General features: G+C 40.1%; 1 protein-coding gene across 3 annotated transcripts in view; it reads right to left on the bottom strand.

The window, feature by feature from the left end:
• Window positions 1–11,774, bottom strand: part of asap2a (ArfGAP with SH3 domain, ankyrin repeat and PH domain 2a) — a 61,922-nt gene extending 50,148 nt beyond the window's left edge. For 2 of the 3 annotated variants that reach the window (XM_042389444.1, XM_042389445.1), the window contains exon 1: window positions 11,137–11,774. In XM_042389444.1, the coding sequence (XP_042245378.1) occupies window positions 11,137–11,262 (126 nt within the window). In that variant the 5' untranslated portion in view covers window positions 11,263–11,774. The remainder of the gene's footprint in view (window positions 1–11,136) is intronic. The other variant, XM_042389443.1, reaches the window with a different exon arrangement.
• Window positions 11,775–17,823: the final 6,049 nt, after the last annotated feature.

Genomic DNA, 17,823 nt, shown 5'->3' with positions numbered 1-17,823 from the left:
TCACACTGGGATGACAACATCAACTGCAGAGCTTAAAGTGTTAGAGAAAACAAACTTTCATGTTAACTGCTGAGGCGTTGTTCAGGGTGCTTTACGTTTTACTAGGCGAGAGAACCGGGCAGAACTTTTGTTTCCGTTTGGTTTTCTCACACAGCTGTATTGCCGCTTGTTCCACATGTTCTGGTGTAGATATTTCAGTAGAAATGGTTTTAACTGTGTCCTGTCAGAGGAATCCCCTTGCTAGCAGACTTATCAAAGCATTACACATAAACCCAACAAAGTGTTAAGTTTAATGCCGTGTTAATTGTTGTCCTCAGGTGAAGATTGAATTTCTTCACACATGATCAAAGGACTTTCAAGTGGGTTAATGTAAGGAGTAAGCACATGAGCAGACTTCAATCAATCACATCTGTCAGGCTATGAAACTCTCTGAGTAAAAAGTCATTGTAGACCTGACGGCACCATGTTTAAAACCTGTTAAAATGGTGTGCCCAACCTTGAGGAGTGTATTTAATGAAGTTTATAAAGTAGCAGGAGGCTGATAAAAAACTAGTTTGAAGGAGGGGCTGGTAAATAAGGACCAAATGTGCTGCGTTTTGAGGAGGGAAAAACTGACTTCACCTTGGAGTTTCTCTTTGGCTCTTTCATATAGTCGTATGTTGTTAACCTCATGGTGTCAGAGTAGAAGCGGAGCCAGAGGCAAAGTGCCCAACAGTTACCACAAGGTTCTGATGATTCCTGAGAGAGACAGAGGGAAAATTACCTGCTTTCTCCTGGAAAGCGCTGCAGTGAAACGAGTCCCTTTGAACTCCACTGGGAACATAAGACTTGAAAAGAGTTCCACTTGACCTGAACCCAGCCTTTTGAAGAAACCGAGACAATCTGACAGATCTCAGACTTCAGGAGAACCCCCACAAACAGCCTCCACATATAAAACTTTCTGCATGGGTAAAATTAGAGCGGGTATCATTTCAAATACGTTTTTGGTTTAATGAATGAAAAATGTCCATCAAAAGAGCCAAAGGTGACTCCTTTGAATTACTTGTTTTGTTTAACAAAGAGTCAAACACCTAGAAGGTATTTAATTTACAGTAATATAAAAAAGCAAATATCTGCAAATCCCCACAATTGAGGAGCTCGAACTAGCCAATGTTTGGCATTTTTGCTTGATAAATGATCTAATTATAAAAATTTCTGTTGATCAACAAATCTTTGAATCGACTAATTGTTTTGGCACTACACGACACAATCTTGTATTACCAAACATTAAAAAAAGAAGACCAAAAGGTAGCAAAACCCACAACATATTCAAACAAAATACCTTGACTCAACTGTCTAATTGCGGCATCTGATTTTGTTTGGCTTGTCAAAAGTCATCTGACTAAAACTCCCTCAAGAGCCTCCAAGGAGTTCATGTTAAAACATTCCACCAACAGAGAAGAAGTCTTGGGTCGACTCTGAGTGAAAGTGACAGCAGGACAACACAACTGTGAGGATTCACCCCTCCCACCCCACACTGGCCCCAAGCAGAGCAGAGTGGCCAGAACTACAAATCAATAGCGGAGTTCATTAATGAAGAGGCAAGGCCTGTCTGGGAACAATAGCAATCAACAGGAGCCGTCTCGGGCAATCTGGGCGAGGACACTATGATGGATGAGAAGAGCTTTATGTTCCCCTTTACCCCCTGTGCCCCTAGTGTCCAACCCCCTAACCTCTACGTAGGACAGCGAGCAGCCAGTCTCCCCTTCAACCTCAATCCCCTTCCTCATGCCAGACTGAGAATTTCAAACATAATTTCTCCTCCAAACCACTTGGACCTACCAGGCCTGACAATGGCCAACAGGCTCCACACAAAAGGTAATCAATTCACTACCAAGCCTCAATACACGCACACACAATGAGGTGAATAAAAGTGTGACAAACCATATCACGTCTGAACAGTCAAAACCCATTGGGGGGGATAAACGAGATCATGGCTTTGAATCGATTGGGACAGGACCGTGACCTCCGCCCCTGGTAGATCCATGGGGAGGGCTGCTGCATCATAATGAGGTCCTGGGTAGAGCCTGTCTCAGGATGATAACACAACCCCTGGTCTACCAGACCCCAGAGGCTGGAGAGACACCTCTCATTTCAAACAAAGATCCCTTAGGACACATTGAGGTCACATAGAAGATGCGAGCTGAACTGTTTGGTACAAAATATACAAAGATACAAAATTATACAAAATAACTCCAGTCTTATTAATCTAATAAAGTCTAATAACTGTCTCGTCTTGGCACTTACAACAAATTCAAAAGTGCAACTTGGAAGTGCAAGGTGCCAAAAAACTTTCAGTCATAATGATCAGAGTTGCTCCGCCAATAAGCTGTCTATGGAGGCAGTCACAGAGCCGGATCGACTGTGTGTGTAAAAGGGACAGCCAGCACGGTGGAACAGGGAGCTGACGCTGCTGTGTTACATGTCACGCCTCTGAATCCAGAACGCTGGCATGCTATGTATAAGCACACATGGGGGTGGCATTCGGCCGGCTTTCTTTGGTTCAGTGTAAAAAAAGCAAAGGCGGCTTAATGACAGATCTTTTTTGCGTCTACAATGCGGGATATCTGTATAAAAGAGCCTAAAGACTAAAAAAACCTGTGCAGTTTGGCGGAAACAAGTTTTATTGGTGGTTAGTCCAGACTTTGTAGGTTTCTGCTAGTCTTCAGCTTTGTCTCAAGCTTAACTAGACCGTAGAGGACACAGGACTCAAGCTAAAAGTGGTTGAGCCCCTCTATAATATTCTGGTGCACCCTTGTGCAAGACCAAAATGATAACAACTCTATGAAGAACTTGCTCATCGTTCTACAACGCCTGGTACAGGTAAAGAAAGGAAACTCATCTACAATAGAAAAACCAAGAGTTTTCACTAAGGATTTGTACGAATGAATGAAGTTGGCTTTGCTTCAATGTATTTGGCCTACTCTGATGCATTAACTACAGTAAGGCAAAGCCAAGGGACAGTGTGGACAGGGGATGTGGAGTTTGGGTGAAGGCAGAAGCCAGGACTGCACTGATCCTGCCAGAAATCCCTTTTCAATTATAGGGAGCATTAAGCTTCTTAGGTGGTATACTCAAGACTGGCCAGAGTGGCTGGGGGGTATGGTTTGCTCACTTGGGCCAGACTACACATTTAGGCCATGTGTGCGAGTGCTTGTCGATCCACCCGTGTGTTTCTAAAGCTATTAGATGTGGATTGTCCCTGCATCGATAATCCTACTGACTGAAGCCTTGTTAAAACTTTCCTCCAGGCCACCTGTTCCGGGGGGGGAGGGCGGGGGGCAGCTGTTGTCCCCGGCCAGGCCACAGCCGTTCCCGCCAGCCATGCCTGGAATGAGGGGAGGAATCTGGGCTGAAGAAGGCCAGGCCTTTCGTTGGCCCGGGAACAACTCCAGCATCAACACAAGCTGACAGACTGACACATGGGGAAGAGTTACGAGAGCACACTTGCCTTTGGATGTTAACACATCAGCCATAAATCATTGCACTCTAAATGAGACGTTTCGGCACAAAGCAGTAGTAGAGAGTAAGTGTCTTATACTGCAACAACCGGTTATGCAAAGACAGAGCAGAATATCCAGTAAGTCAGCTGGAAATTAAATAAGATATCATCTTGTGTTAACAGAAAATAAGGGTTAGAGTCAAGTCAAAGCATGTAAAAACAAAAACAACTTGTGGCCTGAAATTAAGCTTAGAGGTGCCATAAAGGGATAAAAGACTAAACACACTCAAAGCGGGCACTAAACTGTTTTTTTTAATTCATTCATTGAGAATCTACTTGCCATTTTACAAGCCTCATTATCTTGTTATACACCGACATCAGGAAAGCTAGGGACAGTCTTTGAGAAGCAGACTGAAGGCTGGTAAAGCCTTCACAGCCAGTGCCAACAGTTGCCTATGCGTGCTGTGAATACCATCGCCATTCCCAGAGGTACTCCCCAGTAATCTCTCTACAAAATCAAGCAGCAAGGCAACGTGCCTTACCAGCACATAGCTGGCATACCAGTGTGATGGACTTCTGTTGGACAAAATAATAGCCAGATGGAAGACTAATGACGCTAGCCTTCAGGACCGAGTCAGACCGCCCCCAACCCTCCTCAACACCAGTAATGGCCCATGAAAAGCTGACTTGGCTATAAATAACCGTTATTCATCCGAGAAAAATGAATAAAGTGGACAAAGGGATATGGGACAGAGAGAGAGGCCTAGTGGGTGGGTGGGTTTCTGGCACTATATACTGTAGAGGACACATGCCATGCCTCTCTTTAGATATAGGCCTACAATCACTGCAGCACTGGACTGCAGGATGGTTATTTGGACTAAAGCGACACACAAGTTCCTATATTGCTTTGATAATATTCATGTCTCCTAAGATGATATATAATCATGCAACTTTAGATAGGAAACCAATAAGATGTCACCAGTGCCATGTTCTCAAGAAATCAAATGTCTTAAGTTTTGATAATTTCACTAAATTTGCTAATGTTAAACTTATGCATAAATGATCAGCCTCATAGTGTGCTCAGCGACACGGTAAATCCCCTCAGAGTTTAACTCAGGGTGCATAAGTGAGGAAACACGCCCTTTAGTAAAACCTCCTTTGGAGAGACATTTATCTCTTTAGGGGATCAATTTGTTAAACTATCTTCCCAAAGAACTAAAAGGGGATCATGATAAACTCAAGTCTATTAACTTTAATGATTTTTTGTGTGCTGACTTGTTTTCCTATTCATCTGTGAGTATTTGTATAAAAGACTCATCTAGGGACGATGAGCTTAGGTTATGAATGATGTGGTATGTGGCATTAGTTTATGTTATCAAGAGGCTGGCTGAGAACATCAAGTGTGGGACATTACTTATGGCTCTAGAGGGTTAGGAACGACTGGGGGATATTTGTATTTATCAATCAATCCATCAAACTTTATTTGTACGGGACCTTTCTTATAGATTACACAAAAATACATGAAATGTCTCAGACTGCATAACAAGAAAGAACTCTACCTGTCAAGCAACTAACTGTAAACTACAAAGCAGCTATAATGTCATGAAACATGTTGCGTCTCTGTCTGTGAAACTGTGTGCAGATCTTGAACGTCAAGTAGTGATGGTTGTTTTGCAGCCACAAGCCCTGATACTAAGCAATCTTTCACAGTCTACTGTATGAGTAAGACCCGTTTCTGACTCATTGTATGCATTTAACGCTTAGAAAGGCCTGTTGATGTAATACACAGTGGTCCTAATAACTGATCCACTCTGCAAGAGAATTAATAATCCGTTACAGCTTTAAATGCCAGTCACAACTCCTCAATGAGCCATTAGAGCAATACTGCAATATTATACAAATATACCTGCCTGAACTAGAAGTTGATGCACTTGAGATTTGTTCAAGGACTGAACTCTATTGATTGCATCATTTTTGTCTCTCTCTGCCTGGCAAGATTCAGTAACTGGAGCATAAAAACAGTCACAGGTGCAAAAAATAGAACCGAGACGACTAAAATGTGTGCCAGTTCTGGCCTCAGACAGACATCCTGCAGACATCCTCGTAGGTTTTTCTTGGGTGAGACAAAAGCACAGGAGCATTTTCACCAAGATCAATACTTAACACAGAGGTCAGTTCAGCCCTCAGGGCTAATGCCTCCTTCAAATGGAGCTTGTGAGGTCATGTTTTTGACACAGAAAATTGAGTACACAATAGGCTTTGTGTTAAAGTGGTTTACCTCACGAAAACACTGTTCTGTTGTTCTGCAGATGACAAAATTTTTTTGGTTGTTTTTCCTTTGAAAAAATGAAGAATAAGCTTGTTTCCTGCATTTCAACCTCAAACTATAAAAGAGTAATTAACAAGATAACTAAGTTGTACAAGCTCTGCTATTTCTAAAAATGTAGGCAGAAGTCACAACTCATGAACTCAAGAGCAATTAGAAATCTCCACTTACAAATGTATGAATACCTTAACAGTGGAAGATTTAAATTGTCTCTTGAAGGCACCATAAATGCTGGTGTTCTGCCTGAAAGTCATTTATTTCCAGGTACTAATAAAAATACACTGACCTGTCAACTCTGTAATAATTAAAAAGTCACTTCAAATCATGAAATCAATACATAAACATAAATTATCAGGCAAATTTATTATTGTCTGGTCTTGATTGTAGCATTAACAGTGTACTAGAGAAGTCAACACTTGCCACACAGATCATTTTGAATGAAACTGTGAAAGAAAACCCGGATAATGGAGGTCTTATTTCTGAAAAAGTGTGGACTCTGGTCTTCCCAGAGGAAAGTCAACACAAGTGTGGAGGAAGAAAAGCCATGCTTTACAGGAGCACAAAGGGAGGGTCATGACACAAAGCTTAACATCCTCTTACTGGATAAACAGGTTTTTATTGCTGTGGTTTTACCAACACGCACACACACAGACACACACACACGCAAGCTCTCTGAATGCCCTCTAATAGCCAGCAGTTTAAGACCACTAGCCTAATTAAGATTGTGTCAGATGCAATTAAGTTTAGAAAGAAATAATTGCACAATATTGTACACCCATTTACGTAAACCCTCTGAGTGCTTGAGTCTCTTCTCCTGTTAATGTGTTTAACCTCTTCCACTCCCCCCTCCCTACCATAGACCGATTTTTGTCTGTTTGAGGGGGCAGGGGATCTTTAGGGAGAGATAGCAGGTCAACAGTATATGCCACATAAAACTGGTGTGCATCATCTGAGAGCTGGGAACCTGAAGATTAATTTGAGGTGTAGCTCAAGTGTATCAAGTTTTTCCTGGTCATAAATCTGTAATACACATTGTGTTTTGGTTAGGAGCCTATTAAAATTTTGAAAGTTATAAGGCAGTAGTGTATAAGGTGTATAGTGTATAAGGCCTTAGAACATTATGATGGAAGTATATGATGGCCATTCTCATCCTCAATTATGTCTCATAAGTTGTTGCAGCAATTTTTGAGTTGATACCATTTGTTACACATATTTGGTGCAAAATTTAACCAGTTTTGACCACTCGAGAATTGATAAAAATGGTCAAAAATCCATCCAAAATACCAAATTAAGACACCAAGACCTTGAGGAACACTATGGAAAAATTAATGCTGTGATTTTTTTGAAGAGTTGCATTTTTTGGCAATTGGATGGCAAGCACTTCTGTTCTGGAAATTGCTCAGAAACCCTCTTATTGTCAATATACCCAGGAAAGCCATACATCCTCTGAATGCCCCAGGTCTCTCATTTGTAAAGTTTCATGAAGCTGTGACCTCATCGTAGAGAATCATAGAGATGAAATGGCTACTGTGGGGACTAACATCATCACACATGAATACAGCTGGGCTCTTTGAATCCACAAGAGTCTCAGCTTTCCAGTCATACCCAATTGATGCAATTCCAAGACTGTTTAAGGACCCCAGTATGCAGAAATATTCAAATACACCATGTTTAGTATAAATAACACATTTATACAAAAAAACTGCATGGTTTTTGCCCAAAACTGCATGGGATTAGCATAAAGTGGGCTTGTCTGTAAAGGGGAGACTTGTGGGTATCCATAGAACCCATTTCCATTCAGATATCTTGGGGTGAGAGGTCAAGGGACCCCTTTGAAAATGGCCATGCCAGTTTTTCACTCGCCAGAATTTAGCCTAACTTTGGAGCATTATTTAGCCCCCTTCCCAACAAGCTAGCATGACATGAGTGGTACCAATGGATGCCTTAGGTCATCTAGTTCATATGCTACCAATATCTTCTAGTTTTAAAACTGAGCCCGATACAACCTCTGAAAGACTAATGGCCAAGGATGCTGGTGTCCTTGTGGAGTTTAAGAGGTTAAAGGTTTCCTATAAACAACAAGACACAGAGGTCAACTTTAAGTGCGACAGCTATTCTGCACAAGTGGAACCTCGATTTGGAAACACAGAACATTGGATGTGATCCATTTCATACAGACAAGATAAGATAGTATGAGGGAGAAGCATACGGGAACGAGGAAAACCTTTACTAGAGAGACCTATAAACGGCCTAAACAGTCACCAAAGACAGCACTGCTGATTTGCCTAATACAGTTTTGCCATTTGTTCTACATCATTAACAACATTTTGAAGCAGACTGAAAACCTTCCTGTTTTCCTGTGGATTTGATTAGTTTTAATGTGTCTGATCGTTCTACTTGTTTGCCTACATTCATGTGTATATGTATAATCTCTATATGTTTTTATTTATGTGAAGCACATTAAATCTCCCCTGGAATGAAATGCATTATATAAATATTAAAGTTTGCTAAGATTTTAAAGTAACCATAACATATTACAATACATGCCAGGAATATGACAGGAAATTAATCATTTTTGCACAATAAATAATATAGTTAATGAGAGAATACTTTTTTCCATCATGTAGTAGCTCTGCACTCCTACATTATTAAAGCTGCACTATAGAGTGCAATGAAAATCATTCTGTACTACATATCTACTAGAGTATACTATCAATATCAATACTAGACTCGTGGTTGAACGTTTTTTGGATCTTATATCTCACAGTTTCCGCATAAACTTACATAGACAAACAGCTAACTGTCATTCAAATATTCGCACACTATGCCAAAAATGGTTATAATACATCTTTTTAAACAGATAGCATCTCCATATATAGAATATGTTAAGTAGGACCAAACAAGATTGAAGTCAGCAACAAAAGAGACATCTCACTATCAAAACTCATAGGTGCCAGTTCACAAAACTGAAGACACCTTCGGAAATGATACGTCGACTCACTGTAGCGTTACAGAACACTCTGCTGCTGCAATCAGTCTGTCCTCAACTGTCTGATCAAGGGTAAAAACTAAAAAGAGAGGATTCATATAACAAACTGCTGATCCAGAGAAGGACGAAACCAGCAAAAAGCTTCAAACTCAGCATAATGCTGAAAACAGCAAAGTCTGATATTCCTATTTTCATTTGATGGTCATGAATATACAGTATGTGGGTGTGTTTTGATACTCAGGGGTGAAATCTGATTTTAAAAAGGTGACTTAAAATTTAGGAAATGCCGAGACAAATATGAACAAAAAAAAAAAAAAAAAAGCACATTGTTAAATTTTAAAATATGCACGCGACTTGCGGATGCCGTGTACACACATATATGTAAATGTGTTTTTGTTTGTGTGCGTGTGTTTGAGATTCCAGGCAGGCCGGCGGACAATAAGTGGAAGTGTTCCCCGTCCACTGCAGTGTTTAATTAGTCAAACAGACCAAAGTGAGCGGGGTCTTGTTGTGCCAACAATAAGGCCTTGTGTTCTCTGAGCCAGAGCGCTGGGAGGTCAATGTGAAACAACAACACGCTACTCCACATCTCTGGAACAACAATTCAGCAGCTTCAACAGCAAAACTCTCAAACAAAGTTGCTGAATTAGATTCTCAACCCGACAATTCAACCTCACAAGCCAGCAATTACTGCTGACCTACTATTTAAAAACAGTAAAATCTACACATGGATTTGCTTACTCCTACCAAAAAGAAAGAAAAACACATTCCACTCTATGAGATGCTGAAATCATTCCCAAAAGCAGATTAATTGCCATTTCAAAACCGCCAGCAGCAGGAAAGGTTTGAATGAAATAGTGTGTAGAAAGGTGTCTGGTGCTAAATTGAAGCACCTGTCAGCCTGAGCAGGTGTATGTCTGGCTGGCTGGCTCAGTCTACTCCATAAACACAGGTTGAAAATAAAGCCACAACCCTCACTAAGGTGTGGAGGATCAAGCAGCTTAAGATGAAGTTGACACTCAGCCCAGATGTGGATTAGCTGAGTAAAACTGACATTAGAAGCCAATGAATTATCTCGTCGCTGCACATCTTTTTACACATCCAGACGTCTATTTTTACAATTTAAAAAAAAAAAAAAGGTGTTCACAAAAACGTCTGTCACGACTCCATTTGGACGGCAAGGAAAACTTTTCCTCAGCAAAGTCAGGAAGGAAAGATCCATCCCCCCCCCACCCTCCCACCCCTCGCATCACGTCACCTAATGTCTTCCAAGCGTACCCTAACTTACAGAGCAGAGACACACTAACACACATACACACGGCGGTGCTCATGTGGGAAATTCTATTTTTACCATCAGGCAGGGCGAGGCTCTGCCAGGGAGCACACAAAGTAGGGAAACTATAACAAGAGAGGGAGGGAGGGAGGGAGGGAGGGAGGCTGCGGAGGGCTGACAGGGAACAAAGCGGAAGTGTCCTTCCTCCTGATGACCTGCAAGTTAAAGGAAGAACACAAAGTGCTCTCTGTCCACATACAGTGCAGTGCTGCTGTAAACTGGGGCAGCAGCGTAACACATTTCCTCTTATCACTGTGGGAATGATAATTAAGCCAAAATACATGCAGTCACCACAACTGAAAAAAAACACTGTGTATATGCAGACGATTGTGACCTTTTTGTTTACCCTCCAATGTATACGTAGGCACTTATATTTCTCTACAGTGTACTTTCACTATTAGTGTCTCTGTCTGCACTGTACACATGACGTCTGCTGCATGTCTGACCATCCTGGAAGAGGAATTCCTCATCAGTTCCTCTTCCTGAGGCGTTTCAGGGAGGTTTTTTTTTTTTCTTATCTTAATTGAGGGTCAGAGGATATAGAGTAAAACCTTTTATGGCACGTTTGCTGTTTGTGATTTTGGACAATATAAATAAAACTGACTTGACTACACCTGCTCTTGCTGGCTCATAAATGAGAGTACAGACCCGATTCAACTGGTTCACTATAGTGCCCGCAAAGTTATAAAGACCTCAATGAACAATGGCCAAGATTGAGGTTGCTAGAATAAAAATATGGAGGATAAGGCATGGGAAGAGGTGTAGTGGGAGAGTGGAGCTGATCTACTATTCTGGACTGACTGTCAGCTCTTCCTCAATGAAGCAGAAGATGCATTTACTCACATCTACACCCTATTTTATTTTATCTCCCAATGAAAATTATTATCAGCCATATGTTAATATTATCCTAAAAGATTAGTTCTCTTATTTAGTTCAGATTGGTGAATGTTTGCCTTCATGTTTATGGGAATAGTGGCTATACTCCCAGTCCCACCAGAGTCACTCACCTCCTCCAGAGCAGTCACAGTATTCCTGCAGTGGGACATCCTGGTGGTGAAGTTAGAGGCAGTCGGCGATTTATAATCTTCATTCGTCTCTGCCACAAACTCTGAAACTGTAATTTGGTCCGGCATAATTAATCCCTTTTCTCATAAAAAAAGAAAGAAAGAAAGAAGAAGAAGCAATTTTCTTAATCCCCTTCTCGTCACTAGTACACTTTTAGGATAGAAAACTTCACAGCAGCAGTGTCTTTGAAGGCTTCTGCGGATAGTAAACCATCTCTGGGGTATGTTTATGTCATTCCCTTGTTCTGCTGCCAACACAATCCGGTGCAGCGGTGTTTGCACGCTGGCTGGAGGAGTTGCAGCGTTGCCGCTCACACCGCGCGGTGCCACAAGGTGATGGATATCCCTCCTGCCTTTCAGCTAAACTACTCCCTTTCCATTCAGTTTCACGGGGTCGTTCCTCTGCTCACAGGAGAAAGTGAAGCTTCCTCGACAGAGCCCCGGTGTCCTCTCTCGGTGTTCCCAAATTTTTGACTGACTGAGCTGGGGGTGAACTTCTTCTTCTCCTTCTTCTTCTTCTCCCAAAGCCCCGGCGGGTAACAACAACCAGCCGTTTCAACGGGAGCGCAAGAAATTGACAAAGGTAGAGGAGGGGGATTCAATGGACGGGCAACAGCCAATCAGGAACGCAAGCTGGTAATTGGGAGCCAATCAGGATCCATGGAAGGCGTGAACTCGTGCTGCCTTCAAATGCTCCTCGTAAACTATCAAATCTTTGTGGTAGTGTGATTTCTAATGTGGCATTTAAGACCTCAACACTGCTTTTAAAATGGATTCACAAGTAAAATGATTCAGTTAAAGATACAAAAGAATCTAATTTGTATTAAATTAGAAAACAAACTAACTGACTTTTGCACACAGACTACAATAAGTAGAAATATAACTGGCCTGTGTAGATAACACAACTGCATATTTTGTTAATATTTTGTATTCACCTCTTCACCTATATAACAAATACATATACAGCTACACCTACCAGAACATTTACATCTGCACATATTTTGCACAACTTTTTTATTTTTACAATCCACAAGTCAAGTCATGTATATAGCCTGTAAGTATTGTGATATTCATAATGTATATAGATTGAATTACATTTACTTGACTTCTTATTTTGTTTGCATTACTCCTAGTTCTTATCTGTTTTCCTTGTTCCCAGCACTGCTGTAACATGCAAATTTCTCCAGAAAGTCTTATCTTATCTTATCTTAAACATATTGGACAACCCTTCAACATCTCTAAATAATATTTATATAATTTACATTTACTCTGCTGCTAATGTTTCATTTAGGATAAAAAATGCCACTGAAAATTAAGAAAGCAAAGCTAAAACTAACATGGTTTGGGTCAATGAATTTTTTGAAAACCAAAATACTCTCTTATAAAATTGTAACAAAGTTAAAAACTTTTCTCATAAAGTATTCACATTATTTTTTGTCATGTCCCAGGATGATATAAGGTTTGTCAGCATGTAGCTCATTCTTATAGTGAAGTGGTTATGTTTATGGCTTACAGTACACCCACTGTAGGTAAAGTGGGGTTTTATAGTTATCAAAATATTGTGGTGCAGATAAACAAGTCCATACAATTCTTGACCACTCTAATTTTCCACTGGTTTCTTGTGTGCATGTAAATACAGACAATGATTCTAGTAGAGAAACACATTTTATATAGAAACAGTTATGTTACATCCTCCAAGAGAACATCTTTTATCTGTTGAGACAAAGGATATGGAGTAGAAAACATTCTCTGTGCGTTCAAAGAGCTTTTGATGGGATGAGGAGACAAAAGGCACTCTGTCTTAATGGAAGCTGATGGGTTTCTTTTGTTTTGTTCCCAAAATCAGTCGGCACAGATTGAATCTCTGTTGTGGTGTCAGGAAGACACATGCTGTATATGTGATGCTGCCACAAACTGATATCAAACAAAACAATTTTCAATCAAGAATATGTTCTTAGTCTTCATAGCATCCCTTTTTAAATTCTTTGGTATAATACAAAATTCCCCTTAACAATTTTCCACACAGTTCAGTCATCTCCACTTAATTTGTAAACCATATATTTCCTCCAGCATTTGAAAGCAGCATCTCGATGACAGCACCACCACTAGTTTCTCTCTTAAGGTGGAGATAGAAAAAGCACTGTTTCATTTACTTATGCAGTAACACAGTGGCAGTGTAGTTCAGAGTGTGTTTCTGTGCAAATGTCTGTAATGTATAGAAGTATTAGCAAGATGCAAATCCAATGTAATATGTCAAAATGAAAACACAGCCCATAACATTCTTATGAAAGGAGATATTTATTGTTGTTGCTGTTGTTTATGTATTTTTTTCAGTCAGATGTTGACTTACACACAGTCAAGTATTAGTCAAAGACAGCAGTTTAATGTAATAGCAAGGAGAATATTCACTGATACTTTACAACAATACCTCCATTATAATATCAATTTAAAAGTTTAATTTAAATTGAATATATATAAAAATGCATCTAAACTGAACTGAGACATTTAAAAAAAAAGCCCTTCCTCGACACTAATATCAAGAAAACCTTTGAATATGTGTTCTTAAGATGATTTATCTTCAGATGTGCAGCTACCGGCCATTTAAATTCTTTTCATGCCTGGAAAATCCTCTCTTTCTTAATCCTTCTGCCGTCCCCTAGGTAATGTCAAATGTTCAAAGAGTTTGTTATCTGCATTTTTCTGAATTCATTACTCATTTAATGGAAATTTCACGTGGCAATACAGAGACACAACAGCACAAAACTACTGCTTCATCATTATGCACACATCCCTGTACCATACTGTTTATAATATAATCTTCTGTGTTGTGACGAGTCGTTTTTTGCATATGGTCAAAATCCCAGTGTTGACAGCTGACTGAAGATAAGGTTTGTTACACCTCTGATAAAGAGAGGAAACAGATCAACACTTTTGCGATACGCCTCAACAGGATCAACACTGATGCTGGTAATGAGCCCCAGTAGTGTGGAATCATAATGTAGCAGATAAAAAGGCTAATTAGACTAGTAATAACAGAGTGCAATCAACTTTTTATCTGTGTGTGCGCTCCAGAGTTCACATGAAAGTAGCTACTGCATTATGAATCATGTGAGAATATGTTAAGTTGTTCTTTGTAGGCCATAGCCAAGAATAAAAAAGACAGCCGCATCTCCCAGAAGAGAAGAAAGAAACATTCTATCATTAGAGGCAGACTGAAACTTGTGAAGACTCTCTCCCATGCCTGAATTTTTGTCAACGGGAGCTTGAAAAAGCAACAGCCTGTTTTCCTGGGTTTTGGGATGAAAAATCTGCTGATGTTTCCCAGCTCATTCAGCCCAAGTGTCGGTATAAATAGTATCACAGCGGCCAAGGCAAAAAAACCCTGGGCAGCCTTTAAATCACAAACTGGGCAGTGTTCACACATTCTTTCAGCTCTGCAGCGTCTCCTGGCAAGCTGCTAAATGAAGAGCCCAAAAGACCCAGGCTGACCCTCAACCGGCTAGCGGGCCTCGACTCCCATATGAAATGAATATACACACACTCCCGACGAACATCTGCTCTCCAGAGACACAGCAGCTCAGTCAGTGAGGTCAGCAGAACCAAACATCACCAGCCCTCCTCCTTCACCGCTGACAGTTTTATACTCTTCAGTACCATCTGCCTTTTTGAACACAGGTTAAATCCTTTCAATCCAGACCAAACCGAGCTAAAAAAAAAATCTAAATGCAATGGAAACCAAGGTGAATGAGGTCATCCAGCAGGTGCATGTTGGGAATATAATATGAAAAGCACATTGTTTTATATTTTATGGGATCTGGAAAAAGCACAACCAAGTATATCAACGAGGAATCATAAAAATAACTGTTAAAAAACACAGTAGTTAAAATGTACTTTGTCATGAATGTAGCCTTTTGAATAAATAATCTATATTCTGTTTTTGTTACGTCATGTAATCATCAAAGCCTCGTAAAGTTCAGATTTTTAAATTTTACTACCGAGCTGCATTTGCTGCCAAAGCAGAAGCTGCCAGCTGCTTTATTAAACTGAACAGAGGCCTCATTCACGAGCAGGGACCATCCTCAATATAGACCTTGTTTGCATGCAAGCAACTTACAGCCTTGAGAAACAAGTCAGAGAGGTAGTTATTTGATCTGCTGTGTATATGGCTGCTGTATTTGAATATTTTATAATGTTTCAATGCCACAACCAACTGAAAATGTAAGTATTTTTCGTCACTTAGCTGTACACAATGTGCCATTTTACTTTCTTTTAAAGACAAATGAATCACTGTGTCATACAAAGTTGATTTGGTAATGAAAACCAAATGCCATCATGCAGCTGCAGACAGTATAGCCAAAGCATATGTCATACTGTACACAGACTTAGAAAAGATGTCATTTGTATTGTGAACAGGGTGTGTCGGTACACTCCTTCTTCTTCGAAATGAGCCACAAACATCCAATGTAGTTTTACTGATTTGGCATTTGAATGTTAGCAAGAACATATGACATCTAATAGTAATAAATGGATTGAGGTCTGAGTGGGAGTCACTTTTTCCTAATTGCGCAGCCATGACATCATGATTGTGTAACAGGTGGGATAACCTCACAATCCAGCTGCTTGTGCTTCAAATAAGTGGAATGAATGACTTCTTTGTTTAAAATAATTTGCAACTAATTCCTCTCATTCTGCAGCTGAAACTTTCCAACACACAAGCAGACGAAAAAATAAACAGCATATTCTGGTCCAAGCTCGGGTCCACTTCTGAAACATCTCACGGTCTGGACCGTATGTCAACTTCTCATGGATCATGCATCACATTACTGACTAAAGGCTACATTAAAGAAGAGCTTGTTAAACAAATGAGATAGCTGCACATAGGCATGAACTGAACAAGCAGTGTCTGGTGAACCTGAGCAGTAGCTGCACACACTGAGACTCCTAATGGCAGAGGAATGAAGAGAAAAGGGGAGGGGAAGGGTGAAGGAACAAGGGGAGGGAGGGGAGTAGTGAAGGGAGGGCAGTCAACTGTAACGAGGCAAGTCTTTTCTCACAAATCCTCAGAGAAGGAGCTCAAGCATAAGTTCAGGCAAAACTATTTTGTACAAGAACCTATACCTTCTGTGTACATTGGTTGCCCATCAGTTTCTGCATTCATGGTCTCACACCAGCCAACATGTCTCACATGCTTATGAACCAGTACGGCCTCTTAAGGCCTCTGGCATGAGTCTTTTAGTTGTTCCAAAGTGCAGAATTGAAACTTTTGGTGAGGCAGCTTTTATGCTCCGAGCTGTTGGAACAGTTTGCCTGAGGACGTGAGAGCAGCTGGAAGTGTTGATCTCTTTAAACGTAGACTTAAAACCTGCCTCTTCAGCCTGGCTTTTGACTAAGAATGATTTATAGACATTATTTACCTTATTTTATTCTCTTATTTTATTGTATTCATGTTGCACAATTGTATTATTATTATTATAATTATTATTATTATTATCATTATTCCCTCTAATCAATACTGTCTTTGTTTTTTTATCTATTTTTAAAATCAAATTTGAATTTCACTCTATTATTAATATAGGTTCTAAATCTATTTTATTTTATTTTCATAATTTTTATTTTTCACATTAGTCTCAAATTGTTTTATTGTCTTATTATTGGCTTGTCAGTCATCTGTGAAACACTTTCAATTGCACTAACTTGTAGGAAAAGTGCTATATGAATAAAGTTTGATTGATTGATTGATACGAAGTAGAAAATAACAGTGCAGTACTGATACGGAACTCAGTTTACCACCACATGGAGCTATTTTTTTGGCAAGGCAAGTGTGCAGTGCATGTAACTGATTGGGATACTACTTTAAACCCTATTTCAGCCCTGTGTTTAGATATTTCAGTCATGCAATGATCTCAAAATTAAAAGGAGAGTAAATCTGAGGCATGACATAATGTGATCAATACCCAATGTTGGATCTTTGCAATATTCTGTCCTGTCTGTTGTACTGACAGAGACATATGTTATCTTAAAGCCAGGTGACAATGTCAATAGGGTCAAAGGTCAGATGCAATTACACATTGTTCAATCAACAATGGATATTTAATTAGCTGGTGGAGATTAAAAATTCTCCTGTCCTATGACTGTAATGTATGACCTGCACGTTGCAACGTATGATTAATTGTGTTAATCTTCCTTTACTTAATGGCAAACAGATAAGGTAATGTGATATTTAAATAATTTGAATTATTAAGATTTTCATGGTAAAAACTAACAGAACCATCAGCTATGGATGAGGAGTTTTTACAAACCTTCCCTAACTCTGAGTGCTGCAGTCACCAAAGCGTGCCCGCTCACTCCAGGCAGAGGAATGGTCTGGCTCATGATTTTCATTTCACCTTGCTATCCTGAAGGACACCCAAGAAGTGATGTTCGGTAAAATAATTGCATGACATTTTTAGCCAGCCCCCACCACGCACACACACACACACACACACACACACACCTATCTGAGCGATGATCTCAAAGAGCTGGGGGTTTGCAGCTGCTTCACTATCATCATTAGGAGCAAGTGGCTTTTACAGTAATTATGGCTCCTCTTAGGATTTGCCCCCCTGAGCCTGAGCATATCCAGTGTCCCTG

The sequence above is a fragment of the Thunnus maccoyii genome, chromosome 16, assembly GCF_910596095.1.
Source record: "Thunnus maccoyii chromosome 16, fThuMac1.1, whole genome shotgun sequence".
In the NCBI taxonomy this organism is placed as follows: Eukaryota; Metazoa; Chordata; class Actinopteri; order Scombriformes; family Scombridae; genus Thunnus; species Thunnus maccoyii.
Note: the sequence above shows the minus strand (reverse complement) of the source record. Positions and strands in the feature narration are given on the sequence as shown.